Genomic DNA, 18,375 nt, shown 5'->3' with positions numbered 1-18,375 from the left:
TAGAAAGCTTATGAAGGAAATTGAAGAAGATACAAAGAAATAGGAAAACATTCTGTGCTCATGGATTGGAAGAATAAATATTGTTAAAATGTCAATACTACCCACAGCTAACTACACATTCAATGCAATCCCAATCAAAATTGCACCAGCATTCTTCTCGAAGCTAGAACAGGCAATCCTAAAATTTGTATGGAACCACAAAAGACGCCGAATAGCCAAAGTAATATTGAAGAAGAAGACCAAAGTGGGAGGCATCACAATCCTAGACTTTAGCCTCTAGTACAAAGCTATAATCATCAAGACAGCATGGTACTGGCACAAAAACAGACACATAGACCAATGGAATAGAATAGAGACTCCAGAATTGGACCCACAAATGTATGGCCAACTAATCTTTGACAAAGCAGGGAAGAGTATCCAGTGGAAAAAAGACAGTCTCTTTAACAAATGGTGTTGGGAGAACTGGACAGAAAACATGCAGAAGAATGAAAGCAGACCATTTTTTACACCATTCACAAAAATAAACTCAAAATGGATGAAGGACCTGAATGTGAGACAGGAAGCAATCGAAACCCTAGAGGAGAAAGCAGGAAAAAAGCTCTCTGACCTCAGCCACAGAAATTTCTTAATTGACACATCTCCAAAGGCAAGGAAATTAAAAGCAAAAGTGAACTATTGGGACCTCATCAAGATAAAAAGCTTCTGCACTGCAAAGGAAACAATCAACAAAACTAAAAGGCAACTGATGGAATGGGAAAAGATATTTGCAAATGACATATCGGATAAAGGGCTAGTATCCAAAATCTATAAAGAACTCACCAAACTCCACACCCGAAAAACAAATAATCTAATGAAGAAATGGCAGAAGACATGAATATACACTTTTCTAAAGAAGACATCCAGATGGCCAACAGGCACATGAAAAGATGCTCAATGTCACTCCTAATCAGGGAAATACAAATCAAAACCACACCTCATGCCAGTCAGAGTGGCTAAAATGAACAAATTAGGAGACTATAGATGCTGGTGAGGATGTGGAGAAACGGGAACCCTCTTGCACTGTTGGTGGGAATGCAAACTTGAGCAGCCTCTCTGGAGAACAGTGTGAAGATTCCTCAAAAAATTAAAAATAGATCTATCGTATGACCCAGCAATAGCAGTGCTAGGAATTTACCCAAGGGATACAGGAGTGCTGATGCATAGGGGCACTTGTACTCCAATGTTTATAGCAGCACCTTCAACAATAGCCAAATTATGGAAAGAGCCGAAATGTCCATCAACTGACAAATGGATAAAGAAGATATGGTTCGTATATACAATGGAATACTACTTGGCAATGAGAAAGAATGAAATATGGCCATTTGTAGCAACATGTATGGAACTGGAGAGTGTTATGCTAAGTGAAATAAGTCAGGCAGAAAAAGACAGATATATATGTTTTCACTCCTATGTGTACCTGAGAAACTCAACGGAAGACCAGGAGGGAGGGAAAGGGGGAAAAAAGTTACAGAGAGGGAAGGAGGCAAACCATAAGAGACCCTTAAATACTGAGAACAAACTGAGGGTTGATGGGGGGTGGGGGAGAGGGGAAAGTGGGTGATGGGCATTGAGGAGGGCACCTGTTGGGATGAGCACTGGGTGTTGTATGGAAACCAAGCTGACAATAAATTACATACAAAAAAAAAACTTAAAAAAAAAAAAAGAAGTGATTTGCTTTTACCCAGCAGAAACAACAGAGTACGTCTCTATGTAATCTCTTCCACTATTGGCCGTCATCTACTTGACAGAGATATTGCTCATCTTGGGATCCAATAGAACATCATACTGAACCACTACTTTGATGACATCACAACTGGATCTAATGTGCAGAAAGTAGCAAGTAACTTAGATGTCTTAATTAGATGTATCTATTAGACTACCCACTGGCAAACTATAGACTACTGGCCACTTTTGTAAAGTTTTGCTGAAATACACCTGCTCTCATTTCTTTATGTATTATCTGTTGCTGCTGTCTTGGTGAGACGTCAGAGTTGAGTGACAGAAACTGCATGGTCCTCAAAACCTAAAATATTTAGTACCTTGCCCTTTACAGAGAAAAGTTTGCAGAGCCCTGTCCTGGAGTCAAGGGTGGGAGAGGGATAGCAGTTGAGGATAGAGAAGAAAGCTAGAGTCACTGCATAAAGTGAATGGCTGTTAAACAAGAGAAAATAAAACTTCATCCTCAAAACCATGAGGAATTAATAAAGAATTCTGACCATAGGAGTGTTATTTTCAGGTTTACTTTTTAAGAAGATCATTTGTCATGGAACTCCTCAACCGTAGAATGCCCACACAAGTCAGACATTTCTAGAGCAAAATAGGATCATGCCTGACTGATTGAATTGAATAAACAAATGAATGAATTCTAAAGAGTGAAGGCAACTTGAAGCAGGTTATTTTACAGATGTTCCAGTTTCTCAAATCACAGAGTCAAAATCTTTACTGAGCTACTATGTCTTAGCTTGCACTACGTTAGGGACCTGGGATAAAAGTGAATAAAACATGCCCTGAATCCATGAGAAGTTCCCAGCCTAAAGGGCAGAGAGATGAGTAAATAATTAGACAATGACAATTCCCTGCATTAAATAAGACTAAATCAAAGTTTTAATAGTGATTGTCTCTGGGTGAGGAAAATTATAAGTGGTTCTTATTCTTTTTTTTTTTTTCATGCTTACTATTTCATTAATATTAAGGCTTATTTTTCCCCACATTTGAATATTTCTGAAGTTAGGTGCATTTTACAATGAATGCTGTTTTAGAGTCAACGAAACAGATGAAATACTGTCATGGCAGTGTTTCTCCCTCGCTCCAAGTATAGGCTGTCGCGTGAAGTTGTAATCCAGCACAAGACATTTTTCAGGAAATCAGATCCAGAGTTAATTCCAAATAAACTCAGACAGAGAATACAGCTGACCCTTGAACAACACGATTTGAACTACACGAATTCATGTACACGTGGATTTTTTTTATAAATACAGTATAGTACTGTAAATTTATTTTCTCTTCCTTCTGATTTTCCTAAAACCATTTTCTTGTCTCTAGCTTATTTTGTTGTAAGAATATAGTATAGAATACATATAATCTACAAAACATGTGTTCATTGACTGTTTACATTATCAGTAAGGCTTCTGGTCAACTGCAGGCTACCAGTGGTTAAGTTTTTGGAGCCTCAAAAGTTAAACGTGGGTTTTTGACTGTGTGAGGGGCAGTCAGCACTCCTCATCCCCACGTTGGTCAAGGGTCAACTGTACAGTTTTTTTATGGAACAGAGAATAAAATCTCATTATAGAATTTGACATTTTTTGCATGGCAACGTGCTGTTAAATGATCTTGTATTCACCACTATTGAGCAAATATATCAGCAGGAGAGATTCATCTGCCCTAGCGGGGGCACCCTTTCTCCAGGGACTAGGGGAGGGGCGCCCCCGGGGGTAAATCTTTTCTCCTTAACAATAGAACTCTTGTTGGTGGTACCAAAGCTGTAGCAGTTTTAATATCTTAGTTAAAACCTGGTAGTTGTTTTTCCCTTTTAATACATGAAAAAACTCCTGTTAGTACTAGTGTGAGTCATACATCATAAACATGCAGGGCTCGAAGTCCCATGGGTTTTGAAGGCCAAACAACACTGTAGGCTTACAATTTTAAAAACATATGTTAAGCTTTCTAGTATTACATAACGCTATACTATTTTTTAAAAATACATACTAAAAAGTAAACCATTCATAAATTCCAATGTGATGCCAGTTATGTTAAAATCTTGACTACGTCATCTAGTTCTTATGCATAATTCTTTTTCATTGTTTTAAACCAACAAGCAAAGATAAAAAACAAAAACCAAAAAACAAAAACAACAAAAGGTTGAGGGAAAATACATTCAAAGGCACTTAACAAATCTGGCCCCATTAAAAACACTGAGATTAACAGTAAGCCAAAATGGTCTCCACAACACGTCAAAGTGCATGAGACTCATGAAGATGCTAATGTGTATTTCAAACATCCATCAATGCAAAGCCAGAAAAACAAAAATTTTGCATCTAAATTCTCCATCCAGCAAACCATAACCTTTGGCATAACGAAGTCTTCAATTCAGTTTAAGTAACAGGTTTATTCTAAAAGAAAATAACACCAACAGTAGGCAACCTGACAGTAAAAAGTGGAATGCATATTTATGATAATCAGTTTTAGTTGATACATGTAAAAATTTGAGAGAAATGCTTTTCTCTCTCTTCTTACATTGAAGCAAGAGATTCCTTAGCAGTGTCCATTACCGAAACTAAAATTAGTAAGATAAAGTAAGGTCAAGAAAAGGAAGCATTTTATATATTTTAATAATTGCCGATGAGTAATGACTCCTAATGATTGCATGGATTCACATCGGTGACATGTTCAGCATATGTCTGTGAACTTTGGGAAGTAGTTTTTGTGTTGCTCAGGGCCCTATGTTGCTCAATTTACACCAGAGAGCATTCTAAGAGAACTTTATTGAACTATTGTGAAACACAAAGCTTATGTATATTTTCCATTGTTTCTATCACCCTTAAGACCATACTGCCAAAAATGTGCTAAATAAATTCTATAAGTACAAGTTGGGAGGAAGAATTGGTACCACACTCCAGCCCTGTGTCCTTGAGCATAGTAAGAGTAATTCTGTGATCATACTGCCCCATTCTGGTCAAAAGAGAGAAAATTAGGTTAGTCTTTGAAAAGAAAGTTTTTGCAGCATCATATACAGATTTATGCAAAATGCATTTCATTAAAAGATGATGTTTTCCAAAGGGGCAAAGCATCTAAAATGGTATACAATGTAGTTTAAAAGCTCAAGGAAGTCTATCTTTTACCCCTTGAATGAACAATTTGGGAAGAAAATGCTACTGTTAATACTAATATTACCATGGACATATCTATTACAATTTTTGTTAAAAAAAATTATACTGATGGGGCGCCTGGGCGACTCCGTTGGTTGAGCGTCCAACTTCAGCTCAGGTCATGATCTCACGGTTTTCGAGTTCAAGCCCCCGCCCTCAGGCTCTGTCCTGACAGCTAGGAGCCTGCTTCAGATTCTGTGTCTCCCTCTCTCTCTCTGCCCCTCCCTCGCTTGCACTCAGTCTCTATCTCTCTCAAAAATAAACATTAAAAAAATTTTTTTTTAAATTATACGGATTATGTAATGCCACTTGCTATATACAAAGGTGAACTTAAAAAGGTTGGCTCGTTCATGGATTGAAAGAATTAATATTGTTCAAATATCAATACTTTCCAAAGCAATCCACAGATTCAATGCAATTCCTATCAAAAGTCCAAAGGCATATTTCATAGAAGTAGAACAAATCATTCTAAAATTTGTATGGAACCACAAAAGATCCCAAATGACCAAAGCAATCGTGAGAAAGAACAAAGCTGGAGGTGTCATGCCCCCCGATTTCCTACGACAAAGCAACGGTAATCAAAACAGTATGGGACTGGCACAGAAACAGACACAGAGATCAGTGGAACAGAATCAAGAGCCCTGAAACAAACCCACACAGTACATGGACAATTAAGTTATGAAAAAGAAGCTAAGAACATACAATGGTATATTCTTAAATAAATGGTGTTGAGAAAACTAGTCAGTTACACACAAAAAAATGAAACTGGACCACTATCTTACACCAAATACAAAAATTAACTCAAAATGAATTAAACACTTGAATGTAAAACCTAAAACGATAACATGCCTAGAAGAAAACACAGGTGGTAAACTTTGTGACATAAGTCCTAGTGATGTTCTTGTGGATCAGATTCCAAAGTTAAGGGAAGGAAGAGCAAAAATTAACAAATGAGAATACATCAAACTAAAAAGCTTCCGCATATAAAGGAAACCATCATCAAAACAAAAAAACACCCTCCTGAATAGGAGAAGATATTTGCAAATCATGCATTTGATAGGGGTTAATATCCAAAATATATAAAGAACTCAAACTCAACAACAAAAAACAAACATGATTTTTTAAAGTACAGAGGATCTGAATAAACGTCTTTCCAAAGAAGACACATAGGTGGCCAACAGCCACATAAAAAGGTGTTCAACATAACTAATTATTAGGGCAATGCAAATCAAAACTACAATGATATGTCATGTCATATCTGTTAGAATGGCTATTATCAACAAATAACAAGTGTTGGATAGGATGTGGAGAAAAGAAAATATTCACACACTGTTGGTGGGAATATAAATTGGTACAGCCACTATGGAAAACACCATCATGGAGAGTCCTCAAAAAATTAAAAATAGAACTACTGCATGATCCAGCTATTCCACTACTGGGTATTTATCCAAAGAAAATGAAAATGCTAATTTGAAAAGACACTTGTACCCTTATGTTCACTAAAGCATTATTTAAAATAGCCAAGATATGTAAGCAACCTAAATGTCCATCAATGGATGAATGGATTAAAAAATGTGATACACACACACACACACACACACTACTCAGTCATAAAAAAGAATTAAATCTTGCCATTTGTAACAACATGGTTGGACCTTTGGACATTGAGGATATTATACTAAGTGAAATAAGTCAGAAGGAGAAAGTCTCATACCCTATGATTCAGTCCCATGTGGAATCTAAAAACAAAAGGAACAAAATGAGGTGAAGAGAAACTCATAGATACAGAGAATAGACTGGTGGTCACCAGAGGGGAAGGCGGTTGGGGATGGGTGAAAGGGGTAAAAAATGTCAATTGTAGAGTGACAGATGGTAATTAGATTTGCGGGAGTAACCACTTTGTAGCGTGTACAGATGTCCAATTATAATGTACGTCTGAATCTTCTATAATAAAAAAATATATATGCAAAAGGTAAAAAAGATGAGCTTATTAAGCAATTTGTATGAACTCAGATGGAGAAAATTGGCATATGCTTTCAATGGCAAACACTTCACTGTAATTTTCAGCATTATTTTTTTTAAATATAAACAACATTATTAAAATTACTGAATCTTACATAGAAAAAGTCACAGTGGTATTGAAAAGCAATTCTAAGACATTTACAAATTACTAGCTACAGTCAATTCATTCACTTCAAAGTCATTTGTCTGGACATAGTGGCTGACATTAATAAGAGTAATAACAGTAATGACATAAGTTAACATTCATTGACCACTTATTGTGCCAGTCACTGGTCTTATCTCTTTACATGTAATAATGCATTCACACTCATGACAGAACTACAAATTAGGCACTATCATTATCCCCATTTTCCAGATAAGCAAACAGAGCAACAGATAGAATTAGCTACTTGTTCAAAGTTACACAGCTGAAGTAAAGGGTAGTTCTAGGATTCAAACCCAAGCATCCTCTCTCTTCCATTGTGCTATATATAGAGGAAATACAGAACCATTTACCTTCTTGTATGCAATGTATCTAACCATTACACTCTGGAAATGTGATACTTTGTCTATACTTTTTCAGTTTATTATCAAGATCAAATCAGTAAGTTGCATACAAATTAATTAGGTGTGTATCATTCTACCATAAATAATATAAATCAATACAAACAAAAGCCATATTGAAGCAAACATTATCTTTACGTGTGTATATGTTTTTACGTGTATGCTAATTAAAGAAGTATTAGAAGTTTGAGATAAGTAGCAACTGTCTTCATTTTTCTGAGCCATAACTAGTTTAAATTATGTGAATTTTTGGTTTTGGCATTAATTGCCAAGTTTCTATACTTTTAAATTACCTGAATCTCTGTCCATAGCTTCAACCCTTATGACAAACTCCCCTGGATTTTGGTTTTCTTTAACTGAAGCTTCATACAAGTTCTGCTGAAATACTGGTGCCTCATCATTTACATCAAGAACAGTAATTGTCAAAGTCTGGGATGAAGAAAGCACGGGTATGCCGTCATCCAGGGCCAGAAGGGTCAGAATGTGCTGGGTTTTTATTTCATAATCCAAAGGACAAGTTGTTGTTAGTAAGCCTGATTTGAAAGAGGAGAAGAGAAATATTAGAAACTTTTTTTTTTAAAGAAGTCATGCTTACTCCACCTTTGTCTAAATTACCTAACTTGCTAAAAATTCAGACGTTTTCTTTGTTCAAGAATAAATCTTATTAGGGGTGCCTGGGTGACTCAGTCAGTTAAGCATCTGACTGTTGAGACTCTTGATTTCAGCTCAGGACATGATCTCGTGGTTCTTGGGATCAAGCCCCGCATCAGGCTCTCACAGAGGCTGCTTAGGATTCTCCCTCTCTCTCTGCCTCTCTCTCTCAAACAAAATAAATAAACTTTAAAAAAAGAATAAATCTTATTAAACCAACGTTGAGTTTATATATTACCAAGAATAAAAAATATATATATTGCCAAAAAATAAAAATGATTCTTTTGAGTAAAAGACTACAAACATTCTAGTTTAAATTATAAAATGAATGAGAATTCAGAAATAATCTATCATATATCATTATCTATGGAGACGATTACATCAAAATTATTTACCTATCCAACTTTTACTTTCATTTAAAAAATCTAGGTTAGAGGTGCCTGGCTAGCTCAGTCGATAGAGCACATGGCTCTTGATCTCAGGGTTGTGAGTTCAAGCACCGCACTGGGCATGGAGCCTACTTAAAATAATAAAACAGGGGTGCCTGGGTGGCTCAGTTGGTTGAGCATCCGACTCTCGATTTCAGCTCAGGTCATGATCTCAGGGTCATGGGGTCGAGTCCTGCACTGGGCTCTGTACTGAACATAGAGCCTGCTTGGGATTCTCACTCTCTGTCTCTCTCCCTTCCTCTGCCCCTCCCCTGTTCTCACATGCTCTCTCTCTCCTTAAAATAAAAAAAAATTAAAAAACCCCAAAGCCAAACCAAAACCAAACAACAAAACTAAACCAAACAAAAAAACAAATCTAGGTTGCGAGAGTATACACTCCAGGTCAAATGACACGTCGTGTTTAATGTTTTAAAGTGACCAAGTTACAAAAAGGTGAGTATGGCTATATTCTTTCAGATAAAGACTTAACATCTCTTTATACTACTCTCCGTTAACTATCTTGTTTTTACTAACAAAAGATAGTTAAGACTTTATAACTCAGGTAATAAACTCCAAAGCATGTAACTTACCTAAGCAAAGTGTTACAAAGTTTGCACACATAGAGCTGCTACCTGATTCCAGTTCTCATAATTCTTCTTTTAGGATTGCTGTTTGCTTCTCTAACACATGCTTATCCTATGAGAACTTATCTTCATATAATTAAAGAAGCTTGCCCTTTTAGATTTCATAAGATAGTTTTTCAATTACTTATCACTTTATATTTCAGAGCCAAAGCCATTGCAAAACTCACTATGTCTTCCTCATAAGAAATGTGAGCTTTGTGAAGAAAAATAGCCTGTCTTCTCTGAATGCATTCAGCAAGGATCATTTATGTCTTTGAAAAATATCTCCACTGAAACAGCCAGTACCATTGCTCAAGAGTCGTGATACCTATATTACTGAAGCATGATTCTAATTTTATCCATCCTCTTTAACGATCTGGAATAGACCTTCCTTAGCCATGCTGGAAAACATTTTAAGTGTCATTGAAACAGGTCCTTGGAGACCCCTGCTCTAACAGAAATCAGCAGCTGAGTCTGGACTATCTCTCTGTCAGTTGGGCTTTTAGGTGCTGGTCATGCGTGCCTCAGAATGGAACCATATGTACAGGATTTAATAAATATTTTGATGAAATTTTCCAATGGTATATAGCCAGACTATAATCATGACTTCCAAATCCTATACATTCAGTCCCATTCCAAATAATGTTCCTAACTAACAGTTGGGCCAAATGGTATGTACATCTGAGATGTTTTATCTAAGACTTATGCAGAAATGGCTTTATTATATTTTGCTAGTCCATCTTTTCAAATCAGGTTGAGGGATGTTAATTTCCGATTTCACAAGAATGACACTCTATACATGTAATCTTCCATCAAAACACATCAAAATTTCTAGGAGATGTTATCTGGCAATATGGTGACAGCAAGAAAAGTGAAGTGACAGTGAATGACATCGAATAAGTGACAGAGGGGACGGTGAGTAAATGCTTCTGCAAAAAATAAAATGTTACAGCTGATGTGAAAGTAAGGGTCTTAATGCCCATATCAATCCAATAATTTACAAATACGGTATTTCCAACTATTTACAAATGTGTATTTGCACAATCTTACAGATAGGATTCTATGCTAATGTCTGATCGATGCTGACGCTTAGTCTTGCTCTGCCTCAATTTACTTTGGGCCCTGTGAGGACCCACAGTGCAAAGTCTCAAAGAAGTTTGCCACTGTATATTCATCCCATGAAATGTGAGCTAGCAACAAAGCACAGTCGATTTTAATTTCAACAAAAAGGTCAATTACAGTTGGTTCTCTAAATACAACCTCTGTGCCTATCACAGACGTAAGTTAAACAGTAAATCAAGTCACATTTCTTGAAAGCCAGTATATCTTGAGAATCATTTTAACATAGGAAAACAAAAAGGACAAATGTAAGCAAGTGATCAGAGACTTTAATTGACAATGGCATACAGTACCTGATGACTCATCTAGCATAAAGGCCATGTTTTCATTTCCTGAAAGGATGCTGTATGTTACTCTTCCATTCCTTCCTTCATCTGGATCTTGAGCAGTTATGTGGTGCACCAAAGAGCCCACTGTGGCATCCTCTTTGATGTGGGCCATGGGGAAAGACATAAAAGTGGGGCTGTGGTCATTTACATCCAAAATCACTACCTTTGCCATCAGTGATCCCACGCGCCGGTCTGTCACATTCACAGCCTGATCGGATGCTGTTATTGTCAGCATGACAGCTGGAACTCTCTCTCTGTCAAGGGGGGATGCAGTGACTAATGTGCCAAATGAGGGGTGGATAAGAAAGGGACTCATGCCAGGGTGGTGGGATTCGATGAAGTATTGAATTCTACTGTTCAAAAAACTGCCATCCCCATCCTTGGCATTGAAGACATGCACCAGCGTCCCTATAGGGACATTCTCTTCCACGCTTATCACGATGAGCTCTTCTTGGAAAGATGGGGAATGGTCATTCTGATCTTCCACATCAATATTAAGGAAGACTGTGCTATTCAGGGGAGGGGTTTTGCTATGGTCTTTAGTAACCACCCTGAATAAATAATGGGATGTCATTTCATAATCAAGTTCCTTAGAAAGGAATAAGTCTCCTGTCGAGCTGTCAATTTTGAAGTGCCCATCCTTGTCATCTGCAGCAATACTAAAATGTAACTTTCCATTATGATGTTGCTGAAGGTGATCAGCTGACTTTATCAAGCTCATTATTTTTGCAGGCTTCAAGTTTTCTGGTAAAACTAAGTGTCTAATATTCTGAGAAATGATAGCTCTCCCTTTTGATAGAGGTATCACCTGAAATAAGAATGGAAACGAGGTGTTAATTTGGGATCCTTTGTAACAGATGAATCAATAGATGTGATGGTAGTATTTCAGAAGCAAATCCCTTCCATTTGTATGATACACATATTAATTGGTGAGAAAACGTCTTTTTCTATTATATAATTCCAAGGTGTCTCTGAAGATTGAAAAAATTGCGTAATAGCTAGGAGATAAGAAGGTACACAATTTTCCACTTCCCCATTTGTTTTAATGCGCAATAGTATCTGGGAGATAAGAAAGTACAGAATTTTCCACTTCCCTGTTTGTTCTAATGCGTGAAATGAGGTTTGGTAAGACCGTGCTACAGTTAAGCTGAATTGTAGCTTTGTGATTCTTCAACAAGACTGTGGGATAGATAGTTCTCCAAATTACTCTAAATCCTAGAGACCAATATATCCATAATGGCCACATCTGTGCACATTTATGTATCATGTGTCTTTGTTTATCTGAAACCAGAGACTTGGAAGTATTATGATATAGAATTTTCTCCTAACCCACATATCCTCAATCAACAAAGAATATAATTTGGAAAGCGAATTCTTAGGGATATCTCTTCTTGATTATTACACACATCTATACTAATATTACTGATTATCATGTGCATGAACAAAGAAATCTAGCTAAGCACAGTCATCTCATCTTTGACTGGTTAGTGTGAATTTTTCCTACAATGAAGACTTCCCACAAGTTGTTTGCTCATTATGATTAAAGCAAAGCCGTAAAATACGGTTCTCAAGTGACTTTTCTAAATTTAAAAATAATGACAAAGAACTATGTGACTTATTATTGACCACATGTTTACATACAAGTTTCTCCCACAAATTTACCAGGTCCTTGCAATTAGGAAAAAGTAAAAGACAAGACACTTTTTTTGTTCTTCAGAGGCAGAGCAATGTAAATGCAGTGAGCCTATGTAGTGAGAAAGGTAAGTATCTTGTCAGGAAATGTACAAAGTCAAAAGTTAAAAGTTATTTGGGTCTAATCATTTCGCGAGTCATAATAAAAAGACACACATGAATCTTCGGTGCTCTCTAAATACAGCATTCACATTATTTAAGGAATTTTGACCATAACATTTGTATAAAAATCAAACAAAAACCTTCAGAACACCTTTAAAGTTTTTTATTTTTTAAATGTTTATTTATTTTTGAGAGAGAGAGAGAGAGACAGAGCATGAGCGGGGGAGGGGCAGAGAAAGAGGGAGACACAGAATCTGAAACAGGCTCCAGGCTCTGAGCTGTCAGCACAGAGCCCGACACAGGGCTTGAACTCGCAGACCACGAGATCATTACCCGAGCTAAAGTCGGAGGCTTAACTGACTGAGCCACCCAGTCACCCCTCAGAATATCTTTTCACACTGTACAGTGACAATGGAACATTACCTGAATATTAATGACTGCCTGTCCTTGAAGAGGAGGCTCCCCCTGGTCACTGGCAATTATGGTCATCCTGTAGGAAGGTCTGTAGTCATGTGAAAGTATTGTGGTTGTTCTGATTTCACCACTGTTGGCATCAATCTTGAAGTGATCAGAACTACCTTCTATAGACACACACGGAAATTAAGAAATCGATGTTAACTGACAGTGCAGAAAATAAAGAATTAACTAATCTACATAACCATATAATTTGGAAGCTTTATTTGTTTTCAGCTCTGTGAGTGTACAAACATAAAGTAATACTAAAAATATAGGCAAGAAACGTAACAGATTTTTAAATGCTTTATTATGGAAATTTTCAAACATATATAAAAGTGGAAGGAATGCAACAATGAGCTTTTGTGTGCCTATCATTTTAGCTTCAATAATTATCAACTCATGACTGATCTTTATTCCCCATTCATATAATTTCCCCTTACCATCTTCTTTTCAAGCAAATTCCAGAAATCCTATCATTTCTTCTGTATATATTTCAACATGCATCTCTAAAAAATAAGGAAAAGTTTGCCTGGGTGGCTCAGTCGGTTAAGCATCTGACTTTTCATTTCAGCTCAGGTCATGATCTCACAGTCTCGTGAATTTGAGCCCCGCATCGGGCTCTGTGCTGACAGTGTGGAGCCTACTTGGGACTCTCTGTCTCTCTCCCTCTCTCTCTCCTCCTCCTCCTCCTCCCCTACTCATGCTGTCTCTGTCTCTCTCAAACAAATAAACTTTAAAAAAAGGAACATTTTTAATATAGTCACAGGACTTCATTATTCTATTAAAAATTAATAATTAGCAGGGCACCTGGGTGGCTCAGTCGGTTGAGCATCCGACTTCAGCTCGGGTCATGATCTCACCGTTCCTGGTTCCCGAGTTCGAGCCTCATGTCAGGCTCTGTGCTGACAACTCAGAGCCTGGAGCCTGTTTCCGATTCTGTGTCTCCCTCTCTGTCTCTGCCCTCCCCCGGCTCATGCTCTGTCTCTCTCTTTTTCTCTCTCTCTCTCAAAAATAAACTTATATTAAAAAAAGTTTTTTAATTAGTAATTATCCCTTAATCTCATCAAATGTAAAGCCAGTTTTAAATTTCCATGGTCTCATAACTATCTTTTCTTTTCTTTTTTTGGTTAGCTCAGCTCAGGTTCAACATAGAGTCTCTGTTTGCATAGCTCTTCAATCTGTGCACTTTTGTTATCCAGCTCTTCATTTTGTTCTTGCAACTCATTTGGTCAAGAAATGGATCATGTATCCTGAAGTTTATCATGATCTGGATTTCACTGTTTCTCATCTCTAACATGTGGCTTAATATGTTCCTCTGTTCTCTGTTCCTTAAATGGGAAGGTAGTTCTAGAAAGTGAATCAGATTCAGGTTCAGTTTTGGGGGGGGCAAGTTTACTTCATAAAGTGCCATTTTGCATTTTCCTTCAAAAGCACATGTCTGATGGCCTCCTTTTTCGATGTTGGCCCCCACTGATGCACAGCTAAAGATACATTCACTAAAGATACATTCAGTGTTGCAAAGTACAATATTCTGAGTCTATCATCCATTCTTCATTAGCTGGAATATAGTAATAAAGAGAAACTTTCATCTACATATTGGTCATCCAATGGGACAGTTCATCCCAGGAAAGTCAGAATAAATACTTGATGCTAAACTTGTTTTAACAGTGCTCAGAATAATGGATTGGCTCACTAACATCGTCTAGGACTCCAACTATGACAACGAAAAGTTTGTTTAGTTTCTGTTTTAAGAATCATTAAGCATGAATTAAACACATTGGCAGGGTTTCAATCTATTACCATTATTATTCTTATTGATGTTCTAACTGTCCCTTCTTTGAAGAGTGGGATCCTCTTAAAGTTGATTCCTGAATTTTTGTAATATGATCCTAGTAATCTGTAGTAGGCTTACTGTAGCTGGTAGGACAAAATGGCACAGACTCATCTTATAGATTTCCTGTCCGGGACCTGGAGCCAGCTGTTTCTTCAAGGATACTTTACCAGTTATAGAAGATATAAAGACAAATAAAAAAGAATTCCTGCTCTTAAGAAAGTTGGAGGGTGCCTGGGTGGCTCAGTTGGTTGAACATCCAACTTCGGCTCGGGTCATGATCTCATGGTTTGTGAGTTCAAACCCCACGTTGGGCTCTATGCTGACAGCATGGAGCCTGACGCCTGCTTGGAGTTCTGTGTCTCCTCTCTCTGCCCCTCCCCTGTTCACACTCTGTCTCTCAAAAATGAATATAAACATTAAAAAAAAGAAAGTTGGAGGGTAGAGCAGGAATTTATGTAACATCTATTTATTTGTGATTTCTACGCTTCGATCCATTTATTTAATTCTTTTTTTTTTATTTTTTTTTCTTTTTTCTCAACGTTTATTTATTTTTGGGACAGAGAGAGACAGAGCATGAACGGGGGAGGGGCAGAGAGAGAGGGAGACACAGAATCGGAAACAGGCTCCAGGCTCCGAGCCATCAGCCCAGAGCCCGACGCGGGGCTCGAACTCACGGACCGCGAGATCGTGACCTGGCTGAAGTCGGACGCTTAACCGACTGCACCACCCAGGCGCCCCAAATTCTTAACAAGAATACTGTAGGAAATTTTCATGAGTGTTATACATGTCTTTATTTGTATTATATTTATTTTTATCTTGTTATTTTTCTTATATTTTATAGTTTCCTCTATTTAGCAGTTGGATGAAGTACAAGCAAAGGTATGAATAACATAATATATACCATCATTTTTTTATATTGCTATGCCTCAAGTATCATTCTAGAAGCTAAGGTTTAAAAATAATCTATATTTCAAACATTTGGAACTATATGCTGAGCATCCATGTAAACATTTCCAAATGCGTCAATTCGCAAAATTTCTTCAGAAGTTTTTGATAAATGACAGAGTAACACTACAGCGGAGGATCTGGGTATACTTCCAGATCACATTCTCCTCCTTCTCCGTAACTAGACCCTTTTCTAAAAGTAGTGGTTTATGTTTCTAGTCCATATATTCACAAGTAATATATCACATGGTTTTGTTTCCTTCTAAATAATGGTATTAGAGCAAGATTAGAGCTTAATATATTAATTTTTCTGTGTATGTCCGTGTGTGTGTGTGTGTGTGTGTATGCAGCAGGCTTATTATCACTCAACAATCCATCACATCGTCTTTAGGATCTTGAACTTTCCCAAGCATGAACATGATACTCCTTTTCATTTCATTCTTCTTTGAGATCTTTCATTGATATTTTGTTATTTTCTGGGGCGCCTGGGTGGCTCAGTCGGTTGAGCGACCGACTTTGGCTCAGGTCGTGATCTCATGGTTTGTGAGTTCGAGCCCCATGTCAGGCTCTGTGCTGACAGCTCAGAGCCTGGAGCCTGCTTTGGATTCTGTGTCTCCCTCTCTATCTATCTGCCTCTCCCCCACTCATGCTCTGTCTCAGAAATAAATAAACATTTAAAAAATATTTTGTTATTTTCTACTTTAAAGGTCTTGAATGTCTTTCATTGAAATTTTCCTCCCTCTGCTCCTATCAGGATGATCCTGATTTGGGGGATTTTGAAACGTATTATGTAAGGGGCTCTCTTTAAGAAAAGTAAGACCATATTACAAATATAAATTGTTCACTGCCCCCTACTCCCATCCCAGAAGAGCCCTTCAGGTGAAGGCCCTGAAACTTAAACTCCATTACTTCACAGTAAATCTGCCCCAATATCCTATGGTTTTCTTTGTTACAGTGAGTGAGATCTTTGAAAATGTGCTTCGTTTTTTTAAATGTTAGTGGTTTTTGTATATTGACATAGTTCCCAGAAGGTTTTTATCTTATTCATTCCAATGGTTTGGCTGCAGGATCTTTTGGGTTTTCCATGTGGACATTATCTGCATAATAGGTAATGTTATCTCTTGCCTTCTTATGTTTGTCACAAACAGGACAAAGCAACAAATATCTTTTGAAAAGAGTGTAAAATGTAATGCCAACTAAAGCTTATCACTGGAACAAATCTGAGACTTGTACATTCTAAAACGAAAACATAAATATGAAGTTCCAACATACACACACATATATATATGAATGCATGTGACCTTTTCCAGGTATGGCTTACTTTGACCTTAAGAATATTTAGTCTTCATAAAGATTCATAGATTCTTGGTACTCATAATCATATTTCTTTATACTTAATACAATTTTGATTCGCTAAATACTTTATTTTCAATAAAAGTTGATTTGCATTTCAGATTACTGAAAAATATTCATTAAGGTGGATGGTTGGTTGGTTTCTATTTGAGACACACAAAAACCACTATGATTTTACATTACATTTTTAAGTTATTTTTAATTTTTCTAATGTTTATTTTTGAGAGAGAGAGAGACAGAGAGAGAGAGAGACAGAGAGACAGAGTGCAAGCAGGGGAGGGGCAGAGAGAGAAGGAGACACAGAATCCAAAGCAGGCTCCAGGCTCTGAGCTGTCAGCACAGAGCCTGACGTGGGGCTCGAACTCACAAACTGTGAGATCACATGACCTGAGCCGAAGTAGGATGCTTAACCAACTGAACCACCCGGGGGCCCCAATTTAGTATATATGCTGCCAAAGCAAGCACAGTTATTTTTTAAAATAAAGGTGATTCTAGATAATAACAAATTTATTTTGTTTGTACCTGGTGTTATTTTCATCATTAACCATTTTCCCAGAAGAAGGTAGTTGGTAGACAAAAGAGAAAATTCTAAAAGCTCTTAATTCTTTTATGAAGGGTGACTTTTACCTGGAGATACTGAATATACGACTTCTGCATTGTTTCCTTCGTCAAAATCCTTTGCAAACACAGTTGTCACCAACATATTTACTGGCTGACCTTCCAGAACCTGTCATTAAAACAAACGGCTTAAAAATTAGTCAAAGTTTAGAAAGAAATATGAATCTTTAAGTGAAAGAACACATTACTACTAAGCATTTTGAAAACTATTTTAAAATCCACATATAACTCAAATGTCTACCACATAAATTATATAAATAATGTTTACATAAATGCAAATCCATGAAAAGAAACAGCACTATAAATTTAAGTCTATCACTCAATTTGGACAGACTATTTGTAGCATTTGAACTAATTTTGAGGGAAAAAAATAAAATTGACTAAATGATCTTAGATTTTGGACATACTTTAAGAATTCTAGCATCTTCTCATTCCCCAAATATGCTAGAGATTGATATAAACCTTTATTTCAGGGAACACACCTAATACAGGTAACATACCTCATTAGTTAACAGGAACTTTTCAGAGGATTTTGAAATGTACACGTGGAGTTGAACTCCAAGTGAAGAGTCCTGCTACCCTGCCATGGGATATTTTAATGATATAATTAAAATCAAAATGATACTATAAGAACGCTTTGCTTTGGTAGAATTTTCCTTAAATACAGCTTTGGAGGATGATTTTAAAGCTATTAACTATCTCGGTACCTTTTTTGAGTTGTTCAATATGCATATCTGAACACAGTTTGAGTGTCCG

At 37.0% G+C, this 18,375-nt stretch overlaps 1 protein-coding gene across 1 annotated transcript in view; it reads right to left on the bottom strand.

The window, feature by feature from the left end:
- DCHS2 (dachsous cadherin-related 2) overlaps positions 1-18,375 on the bottom strand; it is a 242,033-nt gene that overhangs the window by 66,265 nt on the left and 157,393 nt on the right. The window contains exons 7-10 of the mRNA XM_045465174.1: positions 17,629-17,728; positions 12,837-12,994; positions 10,584-11,427; positions 7,763-8,002 (exon numbers count right to left, since the gene is read on the bottom strand). Of these exons, the coding sequence (XP_045321130.1) occupies positions 7,763-8,002; positions 10,584-11,427; positions 12,837-12,994; positions 17,629-17,728 (1,342 nt within the window). The remainder of the gene's footprint in view (positions 1-7,762; positions 8,003-10,583; positions 11,428-12,836; positions 12,995-17,628; positions 17,729-18,375) is intronic.

The sequence above is a fragment of the Leopardus geoffroyi genome, chromosome B1, assembly GCF_018350155.1.
Source record: "Leopardus geoffroyi isolate Oge1 chromosome B1, O.geoffroyi_Oge1_pat1.0, whole genome shotgun sequence".
Lineage (NCBI taxonomy): Eukaryota > Metazoa > Chordata > Mammalia > Carnivora > Felidae > Leopardus > Leopardus geoffroyi.
This window is presented reverse-complemented; position numbering and strand designations above follow the sequence as displayed.